Here is a 26190-nt window from a genome sequence, read left to right as displayed (position 1 = left end):
CGTGTAGTCGTGCGTTAGCTGCAATGCACTTCCCCGAGCGCATTTCCTAGCCGATAGACGTGCAGCTTTACAGGTTGGCAGCGAAACCTGTTTTCTTTGCTTCCTCTCCATAAATCGCACGTTTAAAATCGAAAGCTTGCACTTCTAGAATATGAATTTCATTCAATTCTTTCTTATAGAGGGCGTAGTTTTTAAAGCGGTTGATTTTATTTTTATATAAATGTTATTTTGTTAGTAAAATTTTTAATTTTTCCTCCGGATGAGAAACAATAATAGGTCCTAGAGATGCTCACGTCAGAGGCATTTGAAATTGACGCAAATGGCGCATTTCCGCAGAGTCATTGCCTCTCGCCAAGTAGTCTATCAAAACTATGCGGCGGATATTCGCGAATGTAACGCAAGGTCCTGCTGCATGAAATGACGCGATTTGAGATCCAGGAGAAACTCAGATGACTTGCGTCAAACCGAAAAAATCGCAGTCATCATATACCTCCCATTTTATTTTTCATTAATACCACCAAAGCGGCCTTCTGCGCAGCGCTAATAAATTGCTCACACACAAAAAGTGTTGATTGCTGCTGGTTGCGGAGGGAGGATGCGATTCACACTTCCGCGTTATGGAAATAATTGCACTCTGCAGCAATGAACCCCCTGTGAGCAAAGTGCTCTCTCTATCTCTCATTTCTCTGGCTTCGACCGGCGAGCAAGGTTATTTCAGTTTAAGGCCAGGTATATTTATAGCACTTGAGAAATCGTTACTGGCAACGACACCTGCTTACTTTGATAGGTTGCGCGAATGATGCGACAAAGATTAACCGGCGAAACATTTTTATTGCTTTCTTGAACCAACCAGTAAGTACATAAGCTCATAACACAAAGTAAACTTTGGCTAACTAGTAATCAGCCTCATTGCGTGGAAGAAAATACAAACAAAGTTCATCTCAATAATAAAATACAGACAAAATTTTTAAGTTAAAAACAGCCGCTACATAAATTAAATAGTTCATTACAATGAAAGGGGTCTAACATACAATACTCAAGAAAGACTCATCAAATCACTCAGTCTTTGCTTGTTCTATAGACTCATTGGCCTGCCTGCTTGCCTTAATACTTCGTTTGTGCAGATGCATTTCTTCTTTCAAGGGTTCAGCTCCTTGCTGTCAATTAGGCGGTTTTTATGTTTGAAATATGATTCGAACCTCGCCTGCCCGTACACCTTTGAACAATAATTAAACATTTTATAATTTTCTTTGGCTAAATTAAGAGCTATATAAACGGTTAAATTTTCCGGTAGATGAAGACTGTTTAGATAAATAAACACAATTATTTTTTTTATGAAATTCCAGTAAATCATTTTTCAATTAGTAATTTTAAACTGCTGTATTATAGAATTAGTTAAAGAAAAATAAGATCGCATTCTTAAAATATTTACAAATCCGAAGCAGCTGAGTGAAAGGATCAAATTCTCACCCAGTAATCAAAGGGAATGGTCGAGACGGCGCCGTTGACGACACTCCAGAGTGCCCAGAAAAAGTGAGATGCCAGAGTGAATATTCTGGCTTCCCTGAGCAACCGATGCACCTCCTCATTGCTGTAGCAGCCGTTTGAGTTTGGCAGAGATCGCAGATATTCCCGCACAAAGAACTCCTGAATAATAAATTTTAATTAACAGTTCAAACCAGAGGAGGTGGAGCTTGCCTGTTGTTCCTGCGAGGGATAGTTTTTCTCGTGAGCCGTAAAGTAGGGCGGCGTGGGGTAGGTGTAGTCAAAGACCCACTCACACATATGGTTGGCCAGGTCAAAGCCGCGGTAGTTGTAGGCACTGTACTCAAAGTCTATCACCACTACGTCCTGGTCCTTCTCACGCAGCAGAATGTTGCCCTCTTGCAGATCGTTATGACAAAACACCACCGGGGAGTCAATTTTTTGAAGCTCACGTCTGAAATCAGCAAAATATTTAAAATATAATAAAAACTTTACTTTAAATCTTCAAAGTTACGGAAATTTGTTTGGTTTTTGTAAATATTTTCAATCCGAGATGGAGAATAAACAAATACAAAGTCTAGAAACGTTCCTCTATAGCTTTTTTGCTTTTAAATAAGGCTGAAAAGCATTAAGATGTTGTGAAAACAAGAGCGGAAAATTAAACAAAATTTCCTATTTTCGGGATGCGATTGTGATGAACCGCTTTTTAAAAACACGCAACAGCCATTCTGGCAAACTTTTACATCTTCAAGCCTGAATCGATATTATTTTAAAATCAACAAATCAATTATTTCCAACTCTGGTTTTTTTCACTCACTTTAGCCAGTGCATTTCCTTTTCAAGGTCGTAATTGAGGAACTTAGAGAGCATGGCTGCCACTGCTGGCTTGGCCAGGTTGCCGACGCCAGGCTTCATTTCAAGGATGTTGACCAACCATCTGTTCATCGTGTCCCACAGCCACCGCGGGTGCTTGTTGATGGGCACGTTCATTGCGTGGATCTGCGCTAGTTTCGAAGCGATCATCGCGCTCAGTCTTGTCTCATGCAGCTCCTTGGTCAACAGGGGCCTCGCCTGCCGAATAATATCATAATAACTTCATTTTGGCTCTCCTCGTGTTCAGATATCCTCTTCTCCACTTGAATGACATCTTATTACAAAATTTACAGAACAAATAAACATTCCAAAGTTAAAAAAAGTTGATTACAAAAATTATTAATTAAAAAGCTTTTTAAAAATATCATTTTCTTTTTAATGAAAAGTTTTCACCGCTGAAGAGATATTTTTGGTTTCAAAACATCTAATCAGTTATAAAAAAAAAATATTTTGAAATAGTCACCGGAATGTACTCTTCAAGCCTGCCTCCGGGGAACACGCCAAGCAATTTAGGTCCTTTTTGGCTTTCGGAGAGCAGGGTGAAGATGACGGCCTCTGTGAGCAGTCCATCGAGGGCCTCTTCGGTCTCACCGCGTACTTGCCCATAAAGCCGGAGCAGCACGCATGGGGGTTCGTTGCCGTGGGGGCTCACCCCGGCCGGAAGCGAACACAGATACAGCAAATTCGAAAGGCCGCCACTGAAAATAAACATTAAATAATTACTTTTTATGTTATAAATCTTGGAAGAGTAGAGTAATGAAAGTCATGATGAAAACAATTATTATTTATCGCCGCAAACGTGAAAAGAGCAACCCCAATTCAAATATTTTGCGTTGGTCAGTCAACAGCCTTATCAGTCTGTGCCCTTTTACAAACAAATGAGTAGTTGGTAAAGATCTTTCTTATATCAAAACTGACTTATACAACCAACTAAAACAAATGACTATATTAATTTTATATTTATGGGACCGACCAACAAGTGTGTTCTTTTTGCAAAATAACAAAGCGTAATTTTCAATAATTTTTAATCACTTATTTTCAATTAACAGCTTAAATGAGTTTTATCTGAAAAAAATATGGCTTTATTACCCTTCACGTTTTAAATCAATAAATTGAATATTATCTAACGATCGTGCCAAATCTTTGATTTATGGTTAAAAACCAAGGGCATATTATAAATTTCTTCAAATTCCGTCCCCATGCTAGTTCAACAATCTCGCACACGTGCTCCAAATTTTTTTATTTCATCAGAACAACGGCAATTATTTCTTACAATCGATATAGTTCCTGCAATTTGAGGCATGCGACGGGCGCGTAGCCGCGTACACAGAACAGTTTTATTGCAGCGCGCCGCACGAATTGCACCGCGAGCAAACATCATAAAAAACGGCGTGTAATTGGACACGATGGCCTTGCTCTTACCAGATATTTAATTCAACGAGAAACTCTTATCATCATCGTCATTGCGAAGATATAAGAAGACAAGCAAGCCAAAATATTTAATAATGCATTGCACAACCAAGAGCCGTAAATGATAGTGCGCGGAAATTAAATTTAACGAGAAGGGCTTGCAGCCAGATATCTCTGTCGTTGCAAGTAATTTTGAGTGGTTAGCATTTCGCTAAACGCCGCTGTAAACGCTTTTTGCTGCGGCACAGGTGGATGATTGCGTTTAACATGCCAACTTTGGACGGACAACACGCCTTCTGAGGCATTGACTGGAAAACAAGTAGTAGCTCCTGCAGCGAAGGCAATTTTTAGCTGGCGCCTCGAGCACAAGAAAAATAAGAAAACGAAGCCGTCGTGTTTGCATAGTAAGACTATACATATTTGCGCGAATGCCGCGTGTGCCCAGCGAATGAATCACAGCAGAGTCAATAAAAATTGACAGCTCGTAGAATTCCCGCAGCAATCACACTTCACAATGACGCAACTTCCGAATTTTTTTCCTCGTCGTCATCTGGAGCAGAAATTTACAATCTAGCACAATCCAATGACTTTAAGTAACGGTGAATATCTCGCTATGTGGCAGCAATTAAATTTTGAAAACGTTTGTTTTTGTTATGGGTTTATTTCAGCAATCTTAAATAGATTAATAATACATTTAAATTAATAACATGTTTCAATACTTAGTAGTAATATGTGAAGGTTTTATAACTCTTCAGAAATCTACATATTTAAAAATAGAGGAGACCCGTTTTAAATTTTAATTTGAAGAAATTCATGTTTGAGGGTTATCAAGAAAGTGCTTTAACATTTTAAGGAACTTGTCGTTAGAGAAAAAAATTTTCAATAACAGCTTTTAATAATTAGAGAATATTTTAATAACAGCCTATTTAAAATTAATCACAATCGTGGAATCGTACATGCCTTTTATAAATTTACTTCCTCTAAAACCCCTGCTATAGCTCTAAAAATGCACGAATCACAAGCTTTATCCGGCTTTGAGGCACAGCTTCGGTGAGCCTGCCAAATCGGGACCAACTTAATTAAATTTTAAAAACTCGCCTGATCTGCTGGATTTGCAGGTCGGCCTGTTTGATGGTGTTCCAGGAACCATGCAAGTACTCCTTGCAGAGTGAAAATGCCCTGCTCCGCACGTCGTCATTGTTGTTCTCCATTGTTGTGTCAGTCCGGGCAGTGGCGAGTGGGTCAACCAGCCAGCCGTCTGCCGGCCTCGTGTACAAGAGTGTGGCCTAACCAGCTAGGGGCGACGCATTAGTATGGCAAGACTTTCAGTCAATAATTTTAGCCGTAAGCTGATGTGGAGGTGTGTTCTATGACGTGTTTTCATGAATTAACGCGTGATGTACGACGTAGAGCCACCTGGCGCACAAAGTCGGTACCAAATACTTAGCACCGTGGGCACCAGAACGAATGTGGCGACCACTACCAAGCACCAGGGGATTTTAAAGATCCAACAAATTTTATATCAGAAATGGAATTATTGAGGCATTCACATTTTATTAAATCTAGAGAATATATGTTTTCCAAAATTGAGCTGATTAAGTGAAAACCTTTTTTGCTAAATAAAATTAAAGTAGAGCTTTATGGATTAACAATTTAAGTGGATTGATACAGGGCAACAATAAATTCTTTCAATTATTGTTTTATGCAATTAGCAGTTGTTGATCAAAAAAGAATTTTTTTGCTCTACAATTTGCAACAATCTACACAGAAACTCGATACAGAAAAAAATCAAAGTTTTCAAATTGACAGTGCTTGACCACATTTTTAGCAGATTTAAATTCCTCTCGTCGAGATCTATCAAATATGGCGTATGCCACTTTTTGGGGAACATTGCTTTAAAATAAAATCAGATTTCAAGTAAGGAGACAGTCCTCACCATTTGAAAAGCATGCTAACTTTGCAGCAACTTTTCTAAAAAAAAAATACAGTGCTCCCTAGGTCAATTTTGGATTTTACTGAATCCAACGAGTACATGCATTGACAACAAGGATTTACCCAGGCTTTTGCAGTATCAATTATCCTCTTTTAAGAACTTTCTGCTTTGTTCACTGTAGCACGCAGTTCATTGAGTGAAATTTAGCAAGAGTGTATCTCTACAACGTGCAATAATAAGGTAACAGGACCGACAATGAGGAACAGCTAAATTGCAGATTTTGATAAATTTCTTGAAAAATTAAATGGGTTTTGTCAGTGATTTCTTTGTTTGATTTTGATCCCTCTTGTTGCAATCTTTACAAAGGTGGGCCAATTATGAGGTGAAATTATTCTGGTGAAATAAATAATTATTTCCAATAAGTAGAGAGTGCTCGCTGTTTGATTATTGTCCAAAATTTGGTGCCAATTTTCTCGCTAATATAACTGAGAAGTTTATAGCTTTTTCCTCAATGTTAAATAGTATTTCTAGTAAAGTTATAAGTGATTTTTCCACAAATCTTCTATAAAGCCTTACATTTAAGTGCTATTCAAGAAATAAGGTTTGATTCGAGGGTTAAATTGCAAGTCTTGTGATTCGTTAAAATCTGCATCTTTTATTTTTACATAGAATCAATAAATTCGATAAATTCAAATCTTAGCCTTCAATATCGTTGCGTCAAGCAATTCAGGAATGAGAGTAATGGAAATATAATGAAAGTCATCAAGACTAAAAATATCATGCATACAGAATGAGCGCCTCGAAAGCTCAACAATCATTTCAAGGCACTAAAATAATATCACTGCTTCTTAAGAGTCTGCATCGCGCCTCTACTTCCAGCTGTCCCCAAATCCACACGCGGTGTCTGAGTCCGAGTCCTGGGCGCTGGCTGGGGGCAGGTTTGACGTAAGGTTGATGTGCTCGAGGCTGACGGCGGACACGGGCAGCGAAACCGCCACTGGCTTGCTCACCACCTGGATGGAGGCGGCCGACGGCGAGCGACGAGGCCGTCGCCGCTTCGAACTGCTCTTCGGCAGCGTCTTAGGTGGCGGCATGGCGTTTTGCTCTGACTGCAAAATTTTTTAACAGTTAATTTAACTTACACAAAATTACAGTGAGTTTGGAATGGCATGCTGTACGAGGGGCACACAAATATTTCGCAAATTGCAATTCAAACAGTTGATGGTTAAAGTGCATAGTATCAAACGTAACTCCTCACACCTTTCAACCATGATATAGCATGCTAAATCCTATTATTCTAGCAAACGATGTGTGGTAAATAAAAATGCTTGACTTAGGAAATCTGGTCAACTTAACAGGTTATGTTAATCCATGTTTTTCAAAAGCAAATGAAACGTAATCTTCTTTTGTGTTTGAAAAACGCATCCTAAGACACAGAAACAAGCTCTGAAAAATTATCTAAAACAGCGGTAAATTTTCTAAAAACTCTTCCAACAAGCACAGAATAAAAGATTTCTAGCCGACTCTTCTAGTCAAGGTGCTCACAAGTAGGAATAATAAAAAACTCAATGCAGTCTATTATTATTTAAAGAGTACATTTGCGTGTGCGCTAACATCTATTACTCAAATCGACTATAACTTGTTACAATTAATTACTAAAACCCCTTGCTAAAAACATTGTCGATATATAATGTAGTTGAAATAGTAAATTATTGTTATGTCTCAATATGATCCAGTTCCAAATTATTTAGGATGAATTCACAAGGAAGGGATAATTTATTATTCCAGTATTTTCTACTTAGAGATGAGAATAATCTGATCAATTTTCTTATAAACTAATTAATGCGTGATGATGAAACAACCAAGACAGGCTCACACAAAATTGTTAAGCGAAATAAGAAATGTTTTAAACTAAAAAAAGTTGACAAAATTGAAAGAGTCGACACGAAGTGCAAAGAGCAAGTGGGTACCTAATTATTAACCATTCTGAGAAAAAAGCAAAGTTTTTTTGGTTACAATATTTGAAATTCTATAGAAGTTTAACTTTTATTTCCGTTTTGAAATTGATTAACTTTGCAAGGCTTAACTGCTAACCAATTAGGTTTACCTAAAATTCACAAACATTTTGCCGCTGATTAATTGTTAGTTATAATATCACTAAAAATATAAAACTTGTATCACTCAACTGGCATTTTCTTAAAAAATTAAATGTTGAAAAAAATAATGAGTTGTCTTATTCCAAGAACCAGACCAAATTTCGGTTGTCAAGCCTACAAAATTGCAAAACGGTGCACACACAGATGAGCAACTCACCCCTGTTGTTTATTTTACCATGGCCTCTTTATGAACTGAAATGTTTACGATCATTTATTTGGGTAAGCGCCAGTAACCGAGAGAACGATTGTTAACAATGTGAAGAAGTGTTTGGATTAGTTGGCGTTGGAAAATAGAAAAAAATTATTTTAAACGGAAATTTACCTCCTGGATGTTGTCGGCCGAGCCCCAGGTCTTGTGTATCCGCTCGTTGTTGTGCTGGTGGTGGAAAAAGTTGCTGAACGCCTCTGTCGTCCGCTTAACCCGGACATTTAGAGAGCCAATTCGGAGGAATCTCAGGTCTTTGTCTGTTGGGCAAATTATTCAATCAAAACCAGAAGTCCACTTATAAATGGTTTTATTACCTGAACTCTTCTTTCTCGATTTTATTTCTGAAAAATTAATTCATATCAGTTATAAATGAATAATTGTATTGAAATGAAAATTAATAGGCTGCTGTTCTTTTCTTACCGGGTACTGGGGACTTAATGCAAATCCTACAGCATGCACCAGCAAAAATGATGTAAGGCAAAATCATGCATAGGAAGCTAGCTCAAAAATCGGTTACAAGCACCAAAATGCAACTCAAATGTTAGAAAACTTAAACAATTCTTTATTCATGCAGTAAAAGTCGTTGTTTAGAAATACAAAAATAAATACACGCTGAACTTGAACGCCAATCACGATTTACCTTGGATTGGCGCAGAGGAACGAGCCTACAAAACACCAAAATACGAAAGAATTACTCTCCAAATAAAATTAAATATAAAACTCTTAAATTCTAGCATGCAATCCAAAAAATAATGTGTCGGTTAATAAAAAAAAGTGCCAAAATTTCTGCCGCAGCTAGAAAGAAGGAAAAAAGCGTTTCAAGGCGAGTTGTAGGTTTTGGGCCTGGCCCGCGGCCGCAGTTTAGGTGAGATGGGCACAAGGCTGGCCCGAAAGGTGGCGTATCGCTTCAGCAGGGTGGACACCCCCAGGTGCGAATGGTCAAGATGCACGCCTCGACGCTCGCCCGTCCCAACAGTAAACTTACTGTTGATTGTCTCTGTCGACTCCGAGTTGCTCTTCGGCCGCTCGTACTGCGCCGCTTTCTTGCCGCTGTAGTCTCGGATGTCCACGTCCGCCCCTTGGACACAATTATTAAAATCAAATTTGTGTTGCTTCAATTCGAGAATATTAATTTTTATATAAACATATTATTATTATTATACGCTCATCTAACTGCGAGTTCGTGTTTGTTTTTGAAAATTTATTGCAGGTGAATCCTAGTTAGCCTTGAATTTTACCCCAAACGTGTTTGAAAATTGAAGTGCCTTAGCTGTATATTAATGGATTAATGGGAAAATGCTGTTAATGGCGTGACGAAAAATCCACATATTTTGGTAAACACCAGTAAATACGGTGTTGTAAAATTGTAAGAATACCGTAAGGTTTGTCACCAACATAATTTGTTCGATTTTGTCATACCAAATCAACAGCACTTTGATTTTTAAACCTTTTTGGTATAAAGCAAGAAGAAGTGGTTGGGGTCATTCCAATTGGAAACCCCATGTTTGATGTGTTTTTTAATAGAATGATAGATCAAATGCAACTCATCATTAAATTAACTAGCATTTTCTCGCATTTTTCCTTATTTTTGGGGAGATGTGTCATAAAGAATAGTTGTGAAACTTCATGAAAACACTTTGTGTAAACAAATACTAGATCAGAGATACGTCGAGCAAATCGACGAAAATGTATCAATTTCGGTGTTTGTTGTTTATGTTCATCGCAGGCGCTAAAAGATAAATGGACGAAAATGCCGCTGGAAAAGGTGATGGCGTGTCAAATTGACTGACAGTTTCCATTGTATGCGCGAGGTAAATATTTCGTGTCGACTATAAAATCACAAGATGCCGACAGGATCTCAGGTCAGATAGGACACCAAACACAAACAGAACTCCCAAATCTGACAGCAGCACGAGCTACCGACAATAGCAAACGGGAAAATTGAAAAAAATATGATAAAATACAATAAGTTACCATAGACATTGACGAGCAAATCTCTAACATCATCGTGCCCGAATTGGACGGCCAAGTGAAGAGGCGTCTGTCCCTGAAAACGTTTTAAATAGTGGTTAAAATATATAATATTTAATTGTTTCATGAGTGATAGTCTTCGTGGAATTCATTATTGCTAAAATTCCAAGCCCGACCTGCTGATTTTGATGGCCTGTCTTTAGTATTGGGCCGTCTTGTGCGGCCCACCGGGGGCCTCGCCTGGATCACCCAATGAATATAAGTTCTAGCCGGTAAAAATCAATGGATTTTGCAGGAAATTTAATTCTGGCACCCAGGCCCACTGCTATAGCTGAAGAGATTATCTTTACTATGTGAAATTTAAAATAATAAACGATTGCTAAATAACATATTTTAAATTAGAGTCTAACGAATAATTCATTTGTAAAGTCCAAGAATATGCTAACAGATGTCGCGAGCTGGGCGCCGCGTACGAGTCTCTCTCCTCGCGAATGAGCATGGTAATAATAAAACTGAAGGGCCAATTAATCAGGATGCAAATAATGCGAGCGACAATCCCTTGCGAGCTGCAACAATAAAACGCAGCGCACCCAATGATAAATCACGCGCGCAAGGGTTGCTGCTTGCTTGCTTTTGGCGTTTTAAAAACGGACGTTTGCGCCGAAGCATAATTATTAGAGGGCGCATAATTAACGAATATAGCTACAAGAGTGTTTGTTCATTCATTCCTTGAGCCGAAAAACAATACGAAAATGGATCTGACAGCTGGAAAGAAATTTCTGCGGCGGCCACGGGGATGTATTTACTTTGTACATACATTTCGGCCTTAGATTGATTGATAATGCTAATACAATAGGCCGAACAATACGGCGCTTTGGGTGATGTGTGCTAAATAAATTATGCCGGCACTTCATCATTCTCACACGCAGCCGCTCACAATCTCCGCATGCATCAATTATCAATTCAGCCGGGCCAACTTTTTTGCTCGGACGCCTTTGTGTGTTTACAGTGTTGAACGGGCCAACCATTAAAATCGAGACAATGAGCTCCGACGAACCCTGGCTCTGGCGGCACGACTTGATTCTCCTTGATTCTCGGATGAAGTAATTTTTACAGCCAATATTATAGATCCAAATAAAAATACACTCATTTTATGTACGAAGCTTAGATAATGCAACAATAAGATCCTTTCATCAAAAAGATTAAAACAAAAAAAATATTCTTTGCAAACAAAGTGTTCCGAAAGCGTACCTGAATAAAAATTGACAAAAAGATGCAAAAAATCCAAGTTTTTTCTAAAAGGTTACAATGAATCATGTTATTTTTTTTTCAAAACTCCCAAAACTTTCACTTGTTGTTTTTAACGTTTATTTTTTTGGAGTGCAAGTGCACGCGTCGAATGCACACATTTTGAAACGTGAGTGGAAAGCTGCAATTTATCAATTGAGCCTTGGCGTCATCTGGTCGGTGTTGGCTGCAGTTTCGAAAGCAACTGGGGGTGCGTGGATTTTAAAATGTGCCACGCATTTCAAAGTGTCGCGTTTCAAGGGGTCACTCTCAAAAGTGGATTTCACTGGGTTGGGGGTGCCTGTCACAGTAGTTATATTTTAATATCGGCAGTGGCTGAGTGAGAACACGTCACGAAATTGTCGGCCGCAATAAAATCGACGCCGGGATTTGTGTAAAGTATCAATAAGTAACACGGTGTCTCGCTTTGTGCGCCGATATTGGAAACTGTGTTTCTGACATCCGACTCGGGAGATAATAAAAGGACGTGTCGAGAGCGAGCGAGCGAGCGAGCAAAAGAAGTGTGTGTGTAATACGGGCCGAGTGTGATAAGCCAGCCAGCTGGTGCGCTGGGACATTCAATAAAAACGACGCATAAATTTGACTCGGAAATCAATTGCTGTCATAGCCAACACCGGACTCGTAAAATCTTAAACCGATCATTTAGACAAGCAAAAGCGCCTTCCAGATAACAAAATTGGAGAATAAATCACACGACAAAGAGCAACACAGGATTTAAATTATAAATTCGCCTCCCCTCGGCGGCAATTTCACCCTCGTGAACTTTGCACCCCTTTCGCGCCGCAGGCTTCTCGCTTCTTCCCTCTCGCAAAATCTTATTACAGAATTAATGGTGGGTACAGGTGCTACACGTCATTTCATTTAATGGGGCCATTGCGGATTTGGTCTCGCAGCTTTCTCTGGCGCTTTGGGAAAAGCATGAGATGGAGCAGCCCTCGAGCGATTTGACTCGAAAATTTGTCATCAAACTGAGAGCTCAGACGCAAAACAAAACCGCCTGCAGGGCCCTAACGTTGACGAGATGCATTTCTTAACTTTTGCAAAATTTCAGGAGCTTGTGTTTTTAGAATTTTATTTGAAGAAAACCTGATAAAATCTGTCCCTTTTTCCCTATTGCGCGACTTTTATCGGCTTGATATATAGGGGAAGCGTTGTTCGAGCGAAGCAAATATAGAAGCATCTGTTGACACATTTGATATCTCACACACTTCTTTTTTGGCGTCAGACCCACGTCAAATATATTGCCACCTTTCCCAGCAGAGTGTGTGTTTCTTAATATATTTTAAAATCCACTTTCCAGCTGTTACAGAGATGATCATAGAAAGTAATTTAAGTGGAAATTGGTGAAATTTTGATAGGACGGGCTGATCAGCTAAATTTATGCGTATTTTGAGCGAGTTTTGACACTTACCCCTCTCTGCAGGCGGCGATGGCGACGAAGATAGAAACATGGAACAGAGCAAGAGTTATTATTAGCGGTCGTAATGAGATGGCAATCGGTGGCGAATCATAATAAATTCGGACGCACGAACAGAGTGTTGCTGGGAATCGCTGGCGGCTCGGGCGGCGCGCAAAAAGCTGGCCGCTTTCAGCTGCCGTTTCGAGACGCGCCGAAATCATTTTTATTAAGCTAGGCACTCGGAATTTCTGACTTCCTGACAGCTTGCCAGTTTACCGCCCAGGCTAAATACGTCTAAACTCGCGTCGAATGATTAACTGACGACGTTCACGCAGTGAATTTTGTGAAAAGAGAAAGGTGAGTTAGTTTTGAGCCTTTTGACGGCATGGCAGGCAGCGAGGAGGTCAGCAGTGCATTGATAATGGCATTACCCAGAGCGATCTGTCGAGTGACATGGGACTGCACTCAATATGCCAAATGGACTCTAATCTCCTCGCCGCTCTCACTCACTCTGCATCTCGCCACTATATAATGTACATTGTTCATCTGCTCAAAACGCACACACGTCATGCAACTTCTATATCGAAGGCTCGAACAAAATAGAAGTTAGGAAAAATATAATACCATAAAACTTGGAAAAAATGTGGTGCTTTAAAGCTTAATCATGTGTGGTTGATTCCAGAGCTCAAATATTTTTCTATGCTGTAAATTGGTGTCAAGCATTTTGAAAACATTTGTAAAGAACAAATTCTGTTAGATTTTTGTACATGATACATGTTAATTATAAACATCCTCATCACTACATTTCACTATTTTTCACGTTTTTCATATTTGTAAAAGGCGAAAGCGACCAGAATTTACAAAACCTGTAATTCTCTAGAACTCCTGATAAAATGCAAATTAAACACCGTTTGGGGTGGGGAGTTTGCAAAGTATTTTGGAACAATGAATTTTCTTTGTAAACCATAATTATTTGAATATTAGGATCGTTGATATTTTGGTATCTTTGATTTTCATTGAAAATTGGTTCTTTTTTGCTACACGCATGGGGCAATATTGTTCTCTCTGTCGTAATTTGTTTAATATTATATCAATTTTTCGGCAAAATTCTAAAAAATGCACAGGAACCAAAATTTTGTTTTCATAACCTTATGGTTTCCACACCTTTTCTTTTAAAGTGGAACTGATTGTAGAGTAAATAAATAAAAACAGAAGTGAGTTTTTGCACATTTCCCAACTGGAAAATTGTGAAAATGTGGAAAATGTCAAAATTCCTTTTTTCTAACTCAACCTCTAAATTTCGTCAAGAAACAATTCTGACGGTAGTCCAAAGATACATTAAAAAACCTGGCAGCAAATTTAACTGGTCAAACTGGCAACACCCCAAAATATTTCTCTGGTTCGTTGGATAAACAATTTTTGAGCACGTGGGGCACAATGAGGCAAGCTCTGAAGAATACCAAACGAAATATGAAATGTCACAACTCAAAATTCCCCGCCGGGCAGTCTAAAGTCTCAGCTGAATTTCGAAAAGCAGACTCACCGATCTTACGTTGGGACTGACTTGGTAAGTTCCTGCGATCAGCTTGATGACGTCCAGGTTTCCCTGTTTGGCGGCCCAGTGGAGCGCATTCTGCAACAGGAGGGAAAAAAACATCAATGATCATGCACCGCCGCATGCGAGAAGAGAATAAATTTTCCGAGCCGAAAAGCAGCATATTTTTACAGTGCTCTCATTAAAGTCTCCTCTGTTCTAAAAAGGACAAAGAAGCTAGCCGGCGTCGCACCATAATTGGGCTTAAAAGAATTTTGTCGACGAGAAAAGGTTTTATAAGTGCAGAGGCGCCAACATGTCCGCGCGCGCGTTAGTTCGCCTCAAAGCACAAGGAAAACGCGACTCGACGCCGCCACAGCAGCGGACGGCTGTTTACCATGATCCAAGGGCTGGAAATCCTTTTACAAACCCTCCTGCCGTGTAAAACAAACTATTGTTCCTTTTATACCTGTATTCAGGGTGATGGTTTTTCTAGCCATAGGGATGGTAAGCGTGTCACCATCATACATATTACAGCAACAAAGAACAAATCGGACAAAGCTGAACCAAACATTTGAAATGTTAGCAATTTGTAGGGAACAGATGTCACACAACTATATATTCGGTGATCGCTTTAGAGAAGGAAGGAATAAAATAAATACAGAGGGACAGCTTTGATTAAATTATCCCAACAAACAGGTCAAGGCTCCTTTTAATTGGGGGAGGTAAGATAAAATCAATTCTGATTTTCATGCGGCATCAAGGGAGGAAAAATTAAGTGTCAAATAGAGCCTGAATTTGATAAAATGTATTTTATCTGATCAAAGGAGCGGCAAGGCCCTTTGTCACTTCGCTCGCTGGGACGGTGGCACAAAAAATGGAATATTTAAGTGACAAATTTCGTGATGCGGCAGGCAGAATGCGAGCAATGCCGACTCGTATTATGGGGGCCCGGGTCGGGCTGAAAGCTGCGCGAGAGGCATGTCGCCCGCCGGCTCCACTGACAGACACAAGTACGCGTAGGGACGACGCTCACGGAGCAAGCACCCGTTAAATTTAGATCTTTCAGGTGTCCTGTCCAAATTGTGTCACAACTCGGCTTAATGGGCCCCGTCAGTGTCACAAAGAGCCTTGATCCGACCGAGAGGCTATTTTCCTGGCTTTTCTGCTCATTTCAAACTTCCGTTTGATAAGCGCAGAAAAACAAGATGCAAATCTAAATTAGAGTAATTTTGGGATTTGCCGCAAGCAGATGTCGTTCAATGATTCATTGAGGGATAAGCCTCGTGTATTTTCCTTTAAAACGCAAACGTTTGGCTGCTGGTGGAAACTTCCTTCGGGGAAATAAAGAGTTGTGGAGCAAAAGCTTCACCTGTCACTGCAATCTAACCGGGCAAGCGTGGGACGAGAGCTGTGTTGAAAGACGCACGTTCATGAATTTTATATAAAAGCCAGCCGCTTGCTGGCAGTACCGTCGCGCCCAATGTGAATCAACAGGCCGCGTTCGATCCTATAAATGGCCGCAATGATGACGCCAATGTGTCCAAGGCCCTCTTTCGCGAGCACTGCATTTGCATGAGATGCACATCTGCGACAAGTGCTGTCACCGCTCTGGCGGCCGGCTCTCATCCCGAGAAGCAAGCTTCTTTTGATTTGTATATGTGCAATTTAATTTGACGCTAACAGACAGTTCAAGTTGACAGGCCAATCACCATTATCTGATTCTTTGTACAGATTTAAGTGCGTATAATTACGAGACTGGAAAGAAGCTTCCAAATAAAGAGGGTGTTGGGCAAACGTTCTTCACTGATTACGCTTTTGAGAGATAAGGGACGACATACCACTTAAAACTATGTACCTTCTAGCAGTTATTTCTTTTTATAATAACTCAATAAAAGACTGCGACCAAGGCTCCCAGTAACAAAGAGAGGAGATCGGGCTTTTTCTATTTTGCAATCAGAACTAAAAAATATCAAACGTGTTTTTTTTATTTTACTGTCTGAAGTAAAAGCAATATTCTTTTGATTTTGCAACCATCCTTGGTGTAATAAATATAGCACCATTATTTGGAAGGGAAATTTTTTTATCACACTAAACCCAGTAAAACAAATAATCACGCATATATGCATTAAATCCTATAGCGAATTGGACGGACGTTTCGATTTCTCCATTCAGCTGTGGGGTGCGCAATTGTATGGTCATTAGCAGTTATGTGTAATGCATGTTTATTGTTGTTGATCAGCCAGAGGTGGCCCCTTGAGGTGCTGGCCCTTTCAAGGCACTACACGGCTTTGCTGTTACACAATGTGTCCGTTCTCAGCGCACATACGCAAAGTGCACCTCTCACGAACAGCACGTGGAATTTGGCCACTTTAAAGATGACGTTCTATTCTGCAATTCATGCGCATTATTTCGAAAAATTTAAACTAAAAATGCATATGAGACTTCTCTGATCCCTACGCAGAGGCTAGCGCTTACAAGAACTGATCGACTAATTTTATGTAAAATGGGAAATAGCTTATTTTCCTCCAGGTACCTAATTTATTTAATTCTTATTTAAAAATTGTATTTTTTATATAATTAAGGGATTTAATTTAATCTTATCTATAATTTCAGTTGAATAGTTTGTCAATACTTTGAAGGGTAGATTAATTAATATTGACAATCATGAATTTTAGTTGTGATATATTTACAAAGATCGACCCAAAGCCAATTTATTACACCTCAATCAAAAGGAAAATATTTCTCATATTTAAAGTGTCAAAATTACTGAATCGAAATCGGCGGGGGTAGGGGATGAGCGGGTGTGTGGTTCAAAGCCTCGGGGGCTCTGCTCCTGTTGGGGACAAGGACGCATTATGTGGTCACATCACCACTCTGGCCCGCACACATTAGCGTGGCTGCGTGCATTTGCGTGTTCATAGTCCGCGCGTGTTGTGTGGTGCCTCCAGCATCTCATCCCAAGGTGGGGTGAGTTAAAACTAAGCCGATTACCGAGTACAAGAGGCATCTTAACAGCAGCGCCTACGTCGACAAAAAGCGATCCGTTTTAAAACGCCAAACTGCTCCAGACTCGCGTAATGCAGCTTATTATCCTAAATAGCCTCATGCACACAACGAGGCCAATATGCGAGCGGCTATAATCTCAGGATGCCTCCCTTAATCTCGTTCCCGCTATAAACTTTCAATTCGATGACGAGGTAACAAGAGTCTATACAGTATAAAATAATTATATCCACTGCTCTCGCAACGACTGTCGATAAAATGCTAATAATGAGAAAATTATTGCAATTTATTGTATGGGAAGAGACTAAAAATTAATTTTCTTTTGCGATAAAACCATAATGAATCAATATTTGGAACCTTGCAATCGATGTCACGTCAGTTTCGAATCGCAACTTCCGATTTTCCTAATTCAGGGTGAAATTTTTTGTTTATCTCAATAATATAATAGAGCCAATAAATAGCGAAGATTTTTGTATTTCAACAATATCTTGACAGAAAAATAAAGAGCAAAACTTCCTTGTCTGCGTAAATATCGTGCCAAACGAAATACATATGAAAAAAATTCAAAAGCTATCTCTGTTACTTTATATCAATGAAAGGGTTTTGCTCAATCAGATGGAATTTTTGAACTCGGTTGCGAGTTAAGTATGAATAAAGATTCATTTCTCATTTTTGATTGTCTTTAATTTATACCTAATATCCTTGCGAAAGAGACACGTGGTTAAGCTGGTTTACAGCGATTCCACGAGCTCAACGATTCCTGCTTTTCTTATGTCTTTTGGTGTGTGAAATTTTAGGATTTCTTTTCACTTTTCAAGAATTTCATTTTTACCAGTTTTGGGCATTCTAAAAGGTGCAGCGACAAGACTAGGTTCACCAGAACGATCATTGTTTCCAAAAAACTTTGCACTTAATGAACTTCTTTAATAATCACATAAATTTGTAATTGATGCAAAAAGTCCACTATAAAGCAGAAAACATTTTTCTTGGCAGTTTTGATGAATGCATGCATACACCAGAGCCAAGAAAAAGCAGAGCAGGCCGCATATAACGTGCAAATCCTCGGTTGGCAATTTTGTTTCATCTCTAATCAAAGGCGAGATCAGGCAGATTGGTTTACACTTGTGCGCGCGCGTGTTCTAGCCCGAGTTACACCTGTTTTCGAAACGTTTTACGAGAGGAGGGTGACATTGCGCGCTGAGAGGTGCCTTATGCGAGTGAGCTATAGTAACTTTAGAAGACCTCAAACCAGAGTAAAATGACGGGGCAGGTGGCCGTCGTGCGCTGATTAAAACACATCGCAGCACGTGTAAAACCAAACCTATCACTTTGCATTAGACCAAAATAGAGTGCCAGACGAATTTAGCACTAATTTGGCCTCCCAGGCGCGTGCACACACATCACGCGTCCTCACTGCATTCTCCCTGCTCGAGTGTAATTAGTCTAGTTTATTTGCATCACCTTAAGCAAAAAATATTGTGAAAGACATCTAATTGTAAATTTATTTATCTGGGCTGGATATTTCAGGCAGGGATTGAATTATTTTGTTAAAAATAAAGGTGATTGACGATCACTCACAAATCCGTTCTTCAAAACAGCTGGTGATATTTTGAGAAGAATGATCAAGACAAACGCATTAAAAATTCGTCATTAGTCAGCTGAGGCAATAAATTATCACGCAAATCCTTTTAACATTAGCCGCGAGTCGACATTTTTGCAATGATGATGAAGGAAAGAAAAATGGGTGCCTAAATGGTGCGTTTGATAATGCGCGCGCGGTCTCGGAAGCACGCACTTCCCTGATGAGCATTAATTATCCTCGGAAAGGCTTAATGTCGTCGCTGCTGCTGGGGTGCGCCGCCAAAGGCATAGCGGGAATAATACGTGCAACAGCTTTTGTTTGTGCACACACTCACCGAGCACGCAGAGGGCAAAAAATCAAAATGCACATAATAACTTTATAGTTGAGCAGTGGGCCATAAAGAAAAATAAAAACACGACCATTAACCGCCACTGATGGTGTTGCAAGTGAATTCGCGTATAATAATATGAATAAACATACTCCGCGCGGCTCTAATTACAAGGCACAGCAAAATGTGCAGGGCACGGCTTTTGTGAGTGTGTGTGTGTGTGTTTGTGAGTACACAGCATTTTATATTTTGTATAATGTGATACGCGCGCACTGTCATTGAGAGCATGTTACCCACACAGAACAATGACTTTTAATTCGTTGCCGCGCGCGCCCGCTCCCGTTTCATATTTATTTCTATGTGGCTGTGTTGCCGGGCCTAATTATTTTATTCATCATCAAGTCGCATAATGGCACACTCGCACGCCACAAACAAACGTCACCTCGTGATGAATTGTTATTGGTTTGCACAGCCCTAGGCTTATTTTGTATACTATTTTGCCAATTTCATTATTTAATCGCTAAATTAAATACTAATTAATATGGCCACGCAATAATTTTTGCTAGAAGTAAGACCTCTGTTAAGGAATAAGGATTCTCTTAATACCGAATTTTAGGACTGACAAAATTTCTATATTAAGAGACTGACTTTAGTAAACAACAAAATAAATAACAATTTATATAGTAAACAACTGGATTCACTGGTCTTTTATTAAAAATTAATTTATATTTCATTTTCAGAATAATACCAGATTATTACGGTTAAAAATAAGCCCAGCAGATACATATAAATGAATAAAAAAGACCATAATATAAAAAAGTCCATAATATAAAAAAGACCATAATTTTCAAGTAAAACATCTGCTGGATCTAATTTTATAGTTTCAGTTATGTATTTTATTTAAAACTCTCTCTCATGTCCGAGTCGGCTGGCGATCGTAAGGCGTTGTTGGCGCCACCACTGTAATTTTCGTAATACTCACTCTGCTGAATATAACAATATGCGTTTGTGTGCGGCAAACGCAGTGATCTCCGCGCGTGGAGGCCGCGACGCGCAAATTGAATTTTATGCACAATGTGCGCACACATTATCAGAAGGCAAACACGCCGGCATGATTATAATAATTTCGTTCGCGCTCCCTCCTTGTAAATACATTAAATTTAATGTTAGAGCCGCGGTGATTCAGTGCATGGCTGTATTGCTCTCTGAGCGCGAACGTGTTTTTTGCCCTTTCGACGTAGGCCTGTTTTGCCTCGGGACAAAACGTATACGAAAGGGCAGCAGCACAAATAAATGCATGGACACAACAATATTGCAAAACGTGTGGTCGATGCCAAATATTAAGCTTGATTGGGTAAACCCCCAAATGAAATGATTTTGGAGGTATCAAAATGTTCACCACTTGTCCAATAGCTTTCAAGATGATAAAGATCAGGGAATAATTATGTCGATAAAAATTTCCTGCATTTTAGCAATGGTGGGTGAATTTTGTTTTACAGTAATTATTACTGATGAAGCCTCAGGACTCAGGAGCCAAAAAGCTGTTGTACAACATAACAAGAACGTGCTAGAATTCTCTTCACTAAAATTTTCACTTATTGTTAGCCAGCCAGCTTCCAGGAGTAAAAGCCTTTTGTAAAATTAAATTTATTTTTAAAAGAATTTTTTACTTGGAACGAGTCATTTTGATCTTATTTTAAAAGCCGATTTCTCCGATTTTACACAGGCCAGGTGACAATACAGTTCAACGACACGCTGCAGGCACAATATAATCACGACTTTCATTGTCTGAGAGTGCACCAGGTGAGAATGTGCGGTGCCAAGTGATTCATGCGCGAGCAAAATGTATAATTTCAGTGTGTTTGAGAACGGACTGGGTGCAATCGAACGGAATTCACCATGCATTCAGCACGAGGGAATCGAAAAGAGAGCGCAAGCAGCTGCCAACGTTTACTAATGAAGCAAATAATTTCAGGTTTCGTCGGCCATACATACAGGAAAAATGGCACATTAACGACGCCTGGGCACTTTTTGCGATACGAATAATATATATTAATCGCACGAAAAAGATCACTGGTAAAATGTTAAAATAGAAAAGTGACAAAAATTAAGTTATACATTAGTAGTGCGACTCCGCTGCGTGAGATATTGTTTCGGTTAATATATATAAATATATATGCCTTGAATGACCGGCCACAACAATAGCATTGTAACGAGTATTTGGATACACGTTGAATTTGTTTGAGATAAATATTGTTTCAGCTATCTATCTGAATGATTGTGAAATATTTGTGTATGTCAAAATGTGAATTTGTGAGATTTTGAAAGCCAGCAGGGGCTTTATGCTCAGCTTGGCAGAGAAGGAGAGTATAGCAGGACTCGTCCGCCTAGGGTGGCTTGGCCAAGATGGGCCAAGACCACGAGAACGGTTTTGCATTAAATTGCAGACATAAACCATTGAATTGATTGTCAATCAAGTTTAAATTTTTTGTAATTTTTCTTTGAATTGTATTCTGATGTTCGATTGAATGTTTGTTGATAAAGGAACCTGGCCAACTGGCTGTTTAGTACGCCCGATTAGGACGACTATTCTGATTTGAGATGTTTCATTACGACGGCGAAGGATTGGAAAGCTGATGTTCTGTACTGACGGATCTGTATCGTCAATGTGCAAGACTCAATTGGAGGATCATCGTTCATGTCAAACCATATTCTATTTGTTAAGTATGAAAGTATGAATGTGTGATTGTATTGACTAACCCAAAGCCTATGATTTGCCAAAGCGTCTTTTTATAATTAAACGGACGTGTTTTATAGCATTTTATTACAATTCAGATGTTTGATTGCTATTTCTTTCCACTATGTGTGTGAGAATGTTGAGGATTTCCAAATACTTGAGCTACCCTAAATAATAATGGCAATAAATTAAACCAGGCTTCATCCTCGTTGCAAAAGAGACTCTATACAGAGCATTATTTTCCTGTACTGGCATCCCACCTTTAACTTTGTTAGCATTACAAAAAAATTGACATTTTACACAGGTGACTTCTTAAAAAGGCAAAAAACCAAGGACATAGATAAAACTATCGGTTAGGGGTGCTTGCCTGAAAGAAATACGCCGACAAAAACTAAAAAAAAGGAAAACCTTTGGGAAACCTTGACACAACATATAGAATAGAAACTTGATGCTTGATATTGCGTAGTTTTTGAAAGCCTAATTGTGTCCTGGAACCCAGGTAAATCACGTAAATATATAGTCGAGAGGAAGAACATTATATAAAAAGAATAAAAGAACAGGGATTTCAGTCCACTGACACAAAAAAGACTCCAGCTGGACATCATTTGAACATAATAAAAAACGAAAAATCTAGAACACCGTCCCCTTTTAACCTTCAATTGCACAATTATTCAACAATAGCCCGCAATATCGTTATATTAAGGCAGTTTTACATTCGACAACATAATACTCGTAATTTCTGAAAAATACGACTTTAAACCAGCCCAAATTGAAAGTTCCTGATTTTCATATCTTCAAAATACCATATGTAAGAGCATATCTTGGTCATCAAACAATATTTACCCACTATAGTGAAATATTAAATTCTCAAAAAAAAAAAAAAAACTAATTTTAGTCATTTTGGCCTAGTTAAATTTAATTTTCACTCGGATTAAACCACCCAGTCAAATTTCTGACCGTGGGTTTCACTGATGCTATATAGTGAAGCCTTTTTAGTCAATATTAATTTTTCCCTTTTTCATCTTTAGACCGTAGCAGATTTTTTGTTCAAACTTCAGGGGAGCAAAAAAGTAAGGAGTTAATTATTAGTGGTCGGGGCCTGGCGCGCGCGAGAGGTCATTAATGGCGATTGGCTTGATTGCGGCCGTGTCAGCTCGCAGCCATTATCGCATGGGTGTATTCGTATTGATTGAGGGGCATACGAGCTGTCAGCGCGCGGGCAGAGGCTTTCTGCGTGTTATTGCCCTGGCCAGCAGGCGAAATGATGTCCCCACGGAGCCGCAGGAACAAGAGGCGCGAGCGAAAGCGAATTCGTATATTCATCCGTCTGTCTGTCCACCGCACACGGCTCAATTCAATTACGCACACAAATACATACATATATGTAAACGTATCCATACACGCGTGTGTGTGTGCTCTCTTGGCTGTGTCCGCGGCAAATAATTTATATTTACGCACACACGATTCATATCTGCAGTTGATCTATTAACGCCGCGCGCCGGAACAACCGTAAATTACATCGCAGAGGTGCCATATCGTATGCGCCGAGGGCCACGCGAAGAGAGGACTTAATTAATAGGGTGGACGCGCGGCGATTTGCATATTATATTGTAGCGTGGGCGGCCGCAGCAGTCCGTCACAATTTCGCTTTCCTGACAGCCATATGGGGAACCAAGCGGCCATTGAAAATTTCGACGGCAGAAAGAAAATGAGCAAACGTTTGACTCCAATATGCGAATAAAGCCAACTGCTGCTTGGCAGAAATGGAACTCCAAATATTAATATTTTTATTTGTTTAATTTTCGAATTTCATATTTTTTTATCTAACTAAACCGTTGGAAGAAAAATTATAATACATAAATGGTGAGAAGTAAATTCTTTTCCAAATACTCGAGAGGCATAATCAGTTTACTTATTTCCTCAGAAATTTTATGTAAAAATATTTTATTAGCACGATATTTTTGCTTCAAATTATAATATTTTAAGACTTGCTGCATTTTTTTGTTATCATGTGCGTCTGATAAAATAATTGAGAAATGATATAAAATTTCCACTACTTAAGCATCTGACTATGACGAATTGAAGTGCAAATATCGGAAATATGCAGCACATAATAGCGTTTTTGCAATTAAAACCACGGATACGTTTTATGACACCTCGAAGTATCTCATCTTTGTGTGAATCTCGCGGAAACCGCTGATGAAGATCTGCGCATTAACGCAGTGAGATTGCTATCAACAAGCACATACTCACTTGATGAGAAAAGATGCACTCGGCCTGTGTGAGACCAGCGTTGCGAAGGAAATCTCACGCACGCCATTATTTAGTTCGTATTTTCCTGCGCGAGAACAGAGCATTTTTCCAATCGACAGGAAGTCGATTTTTCTTTTCTTTCCAGCATAGAGTCTGGTGTGTTGGAACAAGAGCAGGGCGTGCGTGAATAACAAGTAAATATTTGTTTGTCTTGGGTTTCGCCCTTTTGTTTCGGCTGCAAGGCGTAATTTCGTTCAGTTATCGCGGCGTGATCGCCGCCGATCATGATGCTCGATTTGTCCGCGTACACCCTTGCGAGCAGCAAAAAGTCGTGACGCTGCGCACGAGAGGGTCTCACTCGGCTAATTAAAGTTGTAAATATCGGCCAGATTCGGATCGGCCGAAGCTCTTTAGCCGACCAGATTAAAAATAAAGAGAATGCCTCAGCGGTAGGGGGCCCATTGTTCATCTTCGGCTGTGATGATAGATATGTTTGTCTTGCCAGTCATGCGGACCACATACTTGGCCACCACGAGACACGCATATTTATTGTGTATATCACTCGCCTACACTCTCAAAAATCCGCTCGGCGCGTTGCTCAACAATTTCTTTCCAGACGTCTAAAAGGAATCGAGGCTTGGCTCAAAATTAGCAGACAATATCGTTTTCTTATCTTGAAATCTATAAAATCTAGCTAAGATATTGAGTTTCTTTCTTTTGACAATATTTGACTTATAGAGAAGTTTTATAAATCCAATATTGAAAAATTTCTGATTTCATAAACATATAATTAGTAGAGCTTTCAGTTTTGTTTAACTTTACCCATATGGGCAAATAATTTTTTTTCCATTAAAACACAATGCCCCAAATATAGGAAGTTACAATCTTTCATTTGTCTGTTTTTATTCTAAAGGATGAAACTATTTTTTTTTCATTGGACCCCTTTTGGAAGAAAATGACATAATTCAAAGAGGATTGTTATCACTCTTCAACAAAATCATCGTCTCACAAAATCGGCGACTCAAAATGGGAGTATCCTTGATGCAAAGTGAAAAGCAGACTTTCTCGTCCTTGCGTGACAGCACTTTTGACGCACGGGCCGATATGATTACAAATTTAATTCATGCGGCGTCAAGCCGGGGATTTTTCCATCAATGCACAGATATGTATTTTAATGGACATGCGAGTCAGTGGGCCAGTGACTGATAAGGCCGGCGAGGTGTTAGCGCGAAATGCCTTGGCTCCGCGAGACGGCTGAGAGTGTCATTCATCATTTAGAAAGCGCTGCACTTAAGAGCAGCGAAACGCGCGGCGACAGCAGAAGTCGTTAATGTAATCGTGACCAGTTATTAAGGAATAAAAGCAATCGGCCTGCCAATGATGCATTTCCACTTTTGAAAAATGGGACTTTACGTGCGGGTCGCTCTCGGCGGCGACGAGTGCGCAAAAAGGTCGATCGACGCCACTGGCGGAGATAGAATTCAAGCCAAATCGCACTTGGATTTACAGTTGGAACTGCTAAGAAGGCTGCTTCGGTTCGAATGCAAAGTAGCAGGAACAAATTTGTACTTACATACTGATGTTGTCGGAGAAGAGGCGCAAATGCATCCCCAGGATCACATGAAACAAAAGAGATAAAATTTAATAACTGGGGCAACATTTTGGCACTGATTATAAGGACGCGTCTGCCAGTAAAATATAAAATATTTAGTGGTTTTCTCAATTTAAAATCATATCCTTTCCAATTTTATTCCAAAAAATAAGTTAAAAAGTATCTCCTATATACACATTGATTCAATGATTTTTTGTTGATATAAAATAACATCATGTTTTTAGATTGTGAGAGTTATTTGTAACAACTGAGCAAAAGTTGTCACATATAATTTCTCTGAATAGTTTGGATCATATGGTTCATGCATTTAAAAAGAGGCAACTTGAACCTTCTTGTTCATATTTAATTTTTTTTTATTTCGATCACGTTCCAAAAATATATACTGAGCATACAAT

The 26190-nt window shown here is 39.3% G+C and overlaps 2 protein-coding genes across 2 annotated transcripts; both read right to left on the bottom strand.

Annotated features, from left to right (window-relative positions):
* Window positions 1-811: 811 nt before the first annotated feature.
* On the bottom strand, window positions 812-5147 carry LOC135944816 (choline/ethanolamine kinase-like). Its single transcript, XM_065492051.1, has 6 exons — window positions 4867-5147; window positions 2822-3056; window positions 2303-2556; window positions 1699-1939; window positions 1471-1647; window positions 812-1216 (listed from the first exon to the last, which is right to left on the bottom strand). Exons 1-6 carry the CDS (start codon window positions 4977-4979, stop codon window positions 1139-1141), a joined length of 1098 nt encoding a protein of 365 aa, XP_065348123.1. The 5' UTR covers window positions 4980-5147; the 3' UTR covers window positions 812-1138.
* A 1189-nt stretch (window positions 5148-6336) lies between these two features.
* On the bottom strand, window positions 6337-25843 carry LOC135942349 (uncharacterized). Its single transcript, XM_065488419.1, has 9 exons — window positions 25757-25843; window positions 14257-14376; window positions 12756-12851; window positions 10040-10112; window positions 8887-9143; window positions 8706-8730; window positions 8380-8406; window positions 8180-8322; window positions 6337-6810 (listed from the first exon to the last, which is right to left on the bottom strand). Exons 1-9 carry the CDS (start codon window positions 25841-25843, stop codon window positions 6571-6573), a joined length of 1068 nt encoding a protein of 355 aa, XP_065344491.1. The 3' UTR covers window positions 6337-6570.
* Between the last annotated feature and the right edge of the window lie 347 nt (window positions 25844-26190).

Source organism: Cloeon dipterum, chromosome 4 (genome assembly GCF_949628265.1).
Source record: "Cloeon dipterum chromosome 4, ieCloDipt1.1, whole genome shotgun sequence".
Taxonomy (NCBI): domain Eukaryota; kingdom Metazoa; phylum Arthropoda; class Insecta; order Ephemeroptera; family Baetidae; genus Cloeon; species Cloeon dipterum.
This window is presented reverse-complemented; position numbering and strand designations above follow the sequence as displayed.